This window comes from Mus musculus, chromosome 15, assembly GCF_000001635.26.
Source record: "Mus musculus strain C57BL/6J chromosome 15, GRCm38.p6 C57BL/6J".
In the NCBI taxonomy this organism is placed as follows: Eukaryota; Metazoa; Chordata; class Mammalia; order Rodentia; family Muridae; genus Mus; species Mus musculus.
Genome location: NC_000081.6, coordinates 75,922,275 through 75,930,289, shown reverse-complemented (window position 1 = coordinate 75,930,289; position 8,015 = coordinate 75,922,275). Strand labels below are relative to the sequence as shown.

General features: G+C 53.1%; 1 protein-coding gene across 13 annotated transcripts; it reads left to right on the top strand.

Moving 5' to 3' along the window:
- The first annotated feature begins 468 nt into the window (after positions 1 to 468).
- Gfus (GDP-L-fucose synthase) lies at positions 469 to 5,621 on the top strand. 13 transcript variants are annotated; one of them, XR_001781506.1, is made up of 11 exons: positions 469 to 571; positions 1,241 to 1,398; positions 1,747 to 1,861; positions 3,195 to 3,323; positions 3,418 to 3,547; positions 3,833 to 3,966; positions 4,097 to 4,161; positions 4,431 to 4,497; positions 4,628 to 4,707; positions 4,906 to 5,005; positions 5,296 to 5,621. XR_001781506.1 is itself a non-coding variant. In XM_006520749.2 (11 exons), exons 2-11 carry the CDS (start codon positions 1,253 to 1,255, stop codon positions 5,349 to 5,351), a joined length of 1,056 nt encoding a protein of 351 aa, XP_006520812.1. In that variant the 5' UTR covers positions 469 to 571; positions 1,241 to 1,252; the 3' UTR covers positions 5,352 to 5,621. The 13 variants fall into 13 exon arrangements, 9 of the variants coding, with proteins under 9 accessions (XP_006520812.1, NP_001343934.1, XP_030104326.1 ...); XM_006520749.2 differs by having other exon boundaries at positions 3,833 to 4,000; XR_001781507.2 differs by having other exon boundaries at positions 470 to 571; positions 3,418 to 3,491; positions 3,833 to 4,000.
- Positions 5,622 to 8,015: the final 2,394 nt, after the last annotated feature.

Genomic DNA, 8,015 nt, shown 5'->3' with positions numbered 1-8,015 from the left:
ACACCATTCCAACATTGGCTGATATTTTAATTTTTCATTATGAAACACACTTTAAGATGTTGTCGAGGTAGAAGAGATTTTATTCACTGCTTTAAAATACTCAATTTAGGTAAAGAAATCGAGTCTTGTGTGAACTCTTGGCTGGAACACACAACTGGTAAGGGATGCTGGCTCAGCCAGGCGCCTGGCCACTCAGACACGCAGACCGGCTAATGGGAAATGATTTTCCTTGCAGGATAAGAACTGGAGATTCCTTGCCAGCCCACTAGTCCCTTGAGGGACCTGTGTCCGTTTAACCACTAGAGTGTGTCTAGGTGTGCAGCTTGTCCTCTGCATTGCAGTTCCAGCGGTGAGACGGGACCATCCCCGCCCCGCCCACAGGACTCGGTTTCCCAGATGGCCGTGAGGCCCAGAAGACATTTCCCAGAAGGGCCCGCGCCTCACTGGCGCGTGACAAAGACTCCATTTCCCAGAGTTCCCCGGGAGGGTCTCGCCCCCCTCCACTTGAACCGGGAATAGCTGGAGAATTGTGCACCGGAAGTAGCTCTTGGGCTGGTGGAACCCATCGCAGGTGAGATTTACAGTTGGATTCGGCGCAGCAAACCGGGGATCTCGCAGGCTGGTCAGGGCCGTAAGAGTACGTCTCGCATTGTGGGTCTACGTGGGGTTGGGCTGGGTCGGGAACCAAGGGGTTTGGGGCCCGGGCCCTTGCTCATCTTGGTAACGGTGGAGCCATGCGGCTGGTTCAGAGCCCCCCTACAGAAACCGTAAAAAATTCCAGCGTCCTGAGGCCGTCCAGCGGTGCACCCTGCCCTAAACTACTAGGCTTTCTTAGACCGTAGGCTATCAGCTCAGCATTTGTGGGTACGGGACTCCAAGTACGAGCACCGCCCCTTGTCTGTCTGTAGGGTGAACGTTGGGGAGAAGCAGCCGCTATGATCTGTGCAGGGACCTGCCAGCCCTAATTTTGCAGTCGTAGGGATGAGGTGTACCTTTCCTCTGCCTAGTAGGGTCATGGGTTGGAACCAAGCTACTTTGTTTGGGATGGCGGCCAGCAGGAAGCTATAATGCCCAGGGCAAAGGACTTCCTGGGGGAACAGAGTTGGGTGTGTCTGTCAGCCTGTTGTCGCTCCTCCTTGGAAGTTTTGATTCTGTGCCTGCTGCCATTGGCCAAGGAGAATGGGGTAGGGAAAATGGCACATCCTGTATCCTCCTTAGCTTACACCATTTGGCCCTCCAGGTGCAGACCATAATGGGCGAACCCCATGGATCCATGAGGATCCTAGTGACAGGGGGCTCTGGACTGGTGGGTAGAGCCATCCAGAAGGTGGTTGCAGATGGGGCCGGCTTACCTGGAGAGGAATGGGTGTTTGTCTCCTCCAAAGATGCAGATCTGACGTAAGTTGCGACCATATTCAGACCCAATTCCTCCTCTTGGTTCCCTTTCCAGACAGAATAATACCCTGACCGGGTTTGTTCCTGAGCCTAGAAGTAATCTACCCCGAGTTTGGGTCCTCCCTGCCAGGTGACAGGCTGTAGTTGCTGGCTGTGCTCTTAAGTAAACATCCTCCTGTAGTTCCGGGATTCCCAGCCGACAGCTGCTAAAGCTCTGAACTTAGCTACTTGTCTCTGTGGCTGCCCTTCCAGCCATGGATCCATTCAGTTTCTAGACTCACTGCCCAAGCCTCAAACTCCTGATCTCCTCAGGCCTCCCTAGCCCTCCCCTGACATCCTGGCTTCCCTCAGGGATGCAGCCCAAACCCAAGCACTCTTCCAGAAAGTACAGCCCACCCACGTCATCCATCTCGCTGCAATGGTAGGCGGCCTTTTCCGGAATATCAAATACAACTTGGATTTCTGGGTAAGTTGGAGTGCTCCAGGGGCAACAAGCATTGGGAGCCAGGAGCTTAGGTTCTTGAAACTTCCACAGGTTTACCCCCAAGAAGTCCCCGAGGGCTGGTTTTGTACAGCCCTCAGGACATTTGGCCAAGTGCCGACCTGCAGATTGAGAAGCTGAAAGAAACCTGCACACCACACTATGTATCTGGGACTGAGCTTGCTTGGCTGCTAGATTGTCTGTTTGTCTGTCTGTCTATATCTATTTACGTAATGTGCATTGGTGTTTTGCTTGTATGTATGTCTGTGTGAGGATGTCTAGTCTCTTGGAACTTGAGGTACAGACAGTTATGAGCTAGCATGTGGGTGCTGGGATTTGATCCTTTGGAAGAGCAGCCAGTGCTCTTAACTGCTGAGCCATCTCTCTGACCCCCAAATTTTTCTTTCTTTCTCTCCTTTTTGTTTTGTTTTTGGGGGTTTGTTGATTTGTTTTGGTTTTTGAGACAGGGTTGTAGCCCTGCCTGTCCTGGAACTTTCTCTATAGACAAGACTAGCCTCAAAACTCACAGATTCGTTGCCTGCTTCTGCCTCTGGAGTGCTGGGATTAAAGGCGTGCTCCATCATTGGCCAGGCTGCCAGATTCTTGTACTCCCAGGCTTGGTTTCCTCAGCCCTCTGAATCTACCAACCACTCCCGTATGTTGGAGTGTCTGTAGCATGTGCCTTAGGAGAAGGGGCAAAACGGAAGAGCCCTGCTTCTGCCCACCGTGCTCCTGAGAATCTGCCCTCCTGCCTTTGAGCAGTCAGTGGCTTTGATCTAGCTGGCCTAACTAGACACTGCAGTATGCAAAGGTTCCCACCAGATTTTGCCCCAGGACTCTCAACCAAAGCTCTTCTTGCCCATCCCACTCTTTTCAGCAAACTGCATGGTCTTTACCTCTCCCCTGTTCTTAGACCAACATGCCTTATATATGTTTAGGGAAGAAAACTAGAGAGGCACAGGGCAAGGCACTGACTCCTCACGAGTCGGAAGTGGAAGGAAGGCGTGTCCCTTGTAGTGGGAGCCCCACGTAAAGTTTTCTGCATCTCTACTACCTACCTACCCTGTGCTCAGTAGCCCTGAGGATGCCCCTCTGGCCTCTACACCCAGGCAGGCAGGGCAGGACCTCCTGGTGGTCCTTCCTAGAGGATGGTGGCTTCTATGAGGTCAATGCAGGGAGGCTTAGCCTTATTCTAGAAGCGCTTCAAATCCATAGGCACAGATGGCACTCATATCTGAGCCATGTCTGTGTGTGGAGGATCAGGAGAGAGCTCGGGTCCTCCACGGGCAGCCTGACCCACCTGTGCCACCCACCGCAGCGGAAAAACGTGCACATCAATGACAACGTCCTGCATTCGGCCTTCGAGGTGGGCGCTCGCAAGGTGGTCTCCTGCCTGTCCACCTGCATCTTCCCTGACAAGACCACCTATCCTATTGACGAGACAATGGTGAGGCGTGGGGCCTCCTGGGGTGGCCCCTGAAGGTGTGGTCAGAACCAAGAAATGGGGGTTCTCAGTGCATCTCCTCCTCCTCCTTCTCCAGATCCACAACGGGCCGCCTCACAGCAGCAATTTCGGGTACTCATACGCCAAGAGGATGATTGACGTGCAGAACAGGTGCTGCCTCTTGGTCTTGCCCAGGCCTCTCTGGAGAGGGGAGGACGGACCCTGGGGTTAGTGAGGCCTTCCTGCTGCCTCATTTATGTCATTCTTAAGCCAGTTTCAGCCGGGTGGTGGTGGCGCATGCCTTTAATCCCAGCACTTGGGAGGCAGGGGCAGGCGGATTTCTGAGCTCGAGGCCAGCCTGGTCTACAAAGTAAGTTCCAGGACAGCCAAGGCTATACAGAGAAACCCTGTCTCGGAAAAAAAAAAAAAAAAAAGAAACCAGATTCAGAAGGACTTGGGGACACTAGGGGCACATTCTGGGGATGGTATGAGGAAACACTGTTCCTCCACAGAGCCTACTTCCAGCAGCACGGCTGTACCTTCACCGCCGTCATCCCTACCAATGTCTTTGGGCCTTATGACAACTTCAACATCGAAGATGGCCACGTGCTACCCGGCCTCATCCATAAGGTGCACCTGGCCAAGAGTGAGTGCAGCCATCCGGCACACGCCTGGCCCAGGTTACCTGCCTGTGGGGGCTTCATGCGCAGCTGTGGGGTGGGCAGGGGACCGGACCGGGCCTGGCCGCAGAGCTCTGACACCCGCCCCATCCGTAGGTAGTGACTCGGCCCTGACGGTGTGGGGTACAGGGAAGCCGCGGAGGCAGTTCATCTACTCACTGGTATGTTTGGGGAGTAGGGGGGGAGAGCATGGCCTTCCCAGTAAAGCTGTGTGGGAGGTGGAGACCTAGGAAACCATCCTTGAACCTTGCCAAGTCCCCAAGAGTACAACTTTGGCTCAGTAGGAGAAAGTGTGCCCCGAGTGAGGGACCTCCATCAGGGTGAGCCCTGGCTGTGCTCCCAAGGGAGCAGGAACAGTGGTCCAGCCTTCCCACTAGGGCCATCTAGTGCTCACTCACCTATGGATTTGACCTGACCTCTTGACCTCCAGGACCTCGCCCGGCTCTTCATCTGGGTCCTACGGGAGTACAGTGAGGTGGAGCCCATCATCCTCTCAGGTGGGCATCCGGCAGCTGCCTCTCCTACAGCAGGCAGGACCTGCGTCTACCCTGAGGAGTGGGAGCAGACATGCCCCTAGGGGTCTGGACAGGGAGGCCTGACTGACTGCTGGCCCATGGTTCCCCACAGTGGGTGAGGAAGATGAAGTGTCCATCAAGGAGGCAGCTGAGGCTGTAGTGGAGGCCATGGACTTCAATGGGGAAGTCACTGTATCCTTTGGCTCTGGTGATGGGATGCTGGTGAGGCAGTGTGGAGGAGTAATTCCGTTTTCCCATGTCGGATGGCTAACAACACCATTTTGTTTCTGGTGGTGCTTGCCCTGGCAGCGGTGGGTAGGGTGAGGGGGTGGGGGGATATAGTGGGGGAAATAGTACTCTTTCTGTTATGGTCTTGACCAAGGCATCCAGTTTGATTCAACAAAGTCAGATGGGCAATATAAGAAGACAGCCAGCAATGGCAAGTTGCGGTCCTACTTGCCCGACTTCCGTTTCACACCCTTCAAGCAGGGTAAGTTCCTGTCCCTTCCACAACCCTTAACCACCCCAACCTGCTTTCAGGCTTTTTGCCAGTTAGCCCCTGGCTTCAGCAACAGCTGTTTCTCCCGGTTCCCTGCTGAGGTCTTAGCCTCTGTACTGGGACCATGGGGTCTGTTGCTTTGCCGGCTTGGTCACCAGACCCTTTACAGCGCCTCTCCCCACTGAGAAGCAGGACACTATAGTTTAGGGTATGGGGGGAGGGGACATTCTATCTCCTGTGGGGCAGGGTAGTTACTGGCTCTCCCTTGTCTGTCTCTGCAGCTGTGAAGGAAACCTGCACTTGGTTCACCGACAACTATGAGCAGGCCCGGAAGTAAGGCGCGGGGCAAGCAAGTGCTCGCCTGGCGATGCCCAGTCAGTGGTCACCACCCCCAGTTCTCGCCAAGAACTGAGGACAGTATCCAGCCACCTGAGCCATATGCTGACCTCTTTGCCAGGATCCTCCATGCTGCTGTCCAGTAGGGCCCATGTCCATCCTTGGGGAAAGGCCAGACCAACATTTTGCTTGTCTGCTTCTGCCCAACCTCCATGTGTCCCTGCTGGACTAGAAACCAATAAAATGGATTTTCATGAGCCTGGACTCAGAAGCTGGGCCAGCCTTCTCCTCCCCACAGTGTAGCCTTCCTGGCCTGGCCTGGCCTGGCCTGGCCTGGCCTGGGACCCACTGCCCCTTGTATGCTACTTACTTAGCTCCTAAGAGCTACTGGGCCCAAGACAAGAGTCCCTGTGTGAAGGACCAGAGGGTGGAGTTAGGAGGTCAGGCAGCAGGTAGCCTGTGTCTGATGTGAATTGTCAGTGCTATCAGATCTGGGGCAGGGGACCTCCCCAACAATCTAGCCTGTAGCTTAGCCATGCTTAGCCCTTCACCTGTGGTCACACACAGGTCACTCTTCCTCAGACTTGCAGACTGCGGTGAAGGAAGATAGGTCTTGATTTTGACAGATTCAGTGGGCCAACGGGGCACAAGGATGGACCTGCAAGGAAGACTGGTGATGGGTGACCCAGATTTCTCTAGACCCCCCACCCCCACCCCCATCGCAGGCCTGGCCTTGTTGGACAGCATTAGCCACCTGTGTGGTAACATTGTGGGCCTTTCCATTCGATTCCTTCTTAGGTGGTCAAACCCAGGCTAGTTAGGGTACCTAAGGCTGCTGCAGTTAGGGCCAGGCCACTTTGATATTGGTCGTCTTTGACTACTGCAGCTCTGGGTCATTTTCAGGCTCTCATCTTAGAATTTATTCACCTAAGGCTGTTAGGATTGTTTCTTGACCATGAGGGGTTGGAAGTCACAGGCCCCTTGACACCTCTCAATCTTGAAATGGAGCTACTACTGTCCCCGAAGATTGGGGAGAGCAGAGAACATTTAGTCTCAAGACTCAAGAGCTACAGCCCCAGGCAGACAGAAGTGACCGTCAGCATGTGTGTAATAACCTTAAGACTTTCCCAGGTGATGAATCACCCACCAGCCACATAGCTGAAGCTGACAACGAGCTGCTGGACAAGTCAGGGTTTTCCAAAGGAACAGAACTGTTAACACATGCAAGGTGATTTATTAGGCTGCCTTACAGGATGTGTTCTGGGTAGCCGGACAATGACTAACACTGGACAGGCCAAGAATCTGGTAGCTGTTCAGTGTATAAGGCTGCATGGCCAGCCTGGCACTGAGGGCCTGGAGGACTCCTGGAGAGCTGCTGGCCTCCTGTGTATTGTGTATTTTGGCACCCTAGATGGATTTAGTGGCAAACGAGCAAAAAAAAGTTTCCTTCCATGTCCTGTTAGGGAGCTGCCACCAGAAGGCGCTGCCTTGCCTTATGGTGGATCTTCAGAAGCCACACCCATTCGACCCAGTGCCTCCTTCCCAGGCGCTCAGCCAGTCTGCTAGGTCTCATAATTTGCTCAGCTTTCTCCACTCAGCCCAACCCTCCTAGACATTCTGCCTCTCACCTCCCTGAAGTATTAAGATATCCAAATGTTTTCCCTCACCCTTGGTTCTCAGCCTGCATCTGAGGCCTTCTGTCTTCCAGCAGGACAGTCACAACCTGCCAGGTCTTTCATCCTCTTAGAGCAGTGTCAGCTGTCCCCTCCTATGTTGTACCGCCCAGCCTACCTCAGGCCCATGCCTTCCCAGCACCCATCTCCACCTTTAAACCTCACCCTCTGATGAGCATCCACCAAGCAGGCCAGGACATTAAGGAAGGAATTAAGGATGTAGCTCCCAGCCCCCAGGAAGAGCTGATCTGAGTCTATCAGAACTTGCCAGACACTCAGTTGTCCAGTGACCACCAGTCAGTGTTAAACGTGTCATTATGTCAAGAAATGCACCCTGTCCTAAGAATCAGAGTGCCTTGATCACTCTGGCCAGACAGCTGCATACACTTTCCGACAGACTTGAGGCCAAGTCTCAGCCTTGAACATTTCTGGGTGCCGCCCAGAATACACAAGTTCTTTACACTCATGTCCCTCACCCCATAGAATGGATTTTTGTCTCCATATTGAGGATTCTGCAGGTTCCCTGTTGCTACCTGAGACAGTTAATGTCTAAGAAGGAAAAGCCTTATTTAGCTGTAGTTTTTAGCTCCTGGTTTTACAGGTGTCCATCTAATGTCAGGCAGACTTAGTGCTTGTAGGCTTCAGGTGGGGTCTGGGGAAAGATTAGGAAATTATAACTCTTCACCTCGCACAGTGAGAGAGAGGGAAGGACTGGCCATCACATCCCAATTGTGGCAAGCAGGAGATGACCATCTTTACTGTGGGACCTCACAGTCCAAAGACAGCATGCACTGCCCTTCTAAGTGCTGTGTTCTAGTTTGCCTAATTATGCACATTCAAAACAAGACAGCAACAAACCACCTGTATGCTGGTGGTTGTTTGAATTGGTAATTTGGATGAGACGAAGGCTGGGATCCTGATCATTTTATTTATTTATTTATTTAGTTAGTTAGTTAGTTAGTTAGTTAGACAGGGATTCTCTCTGTGGCCTT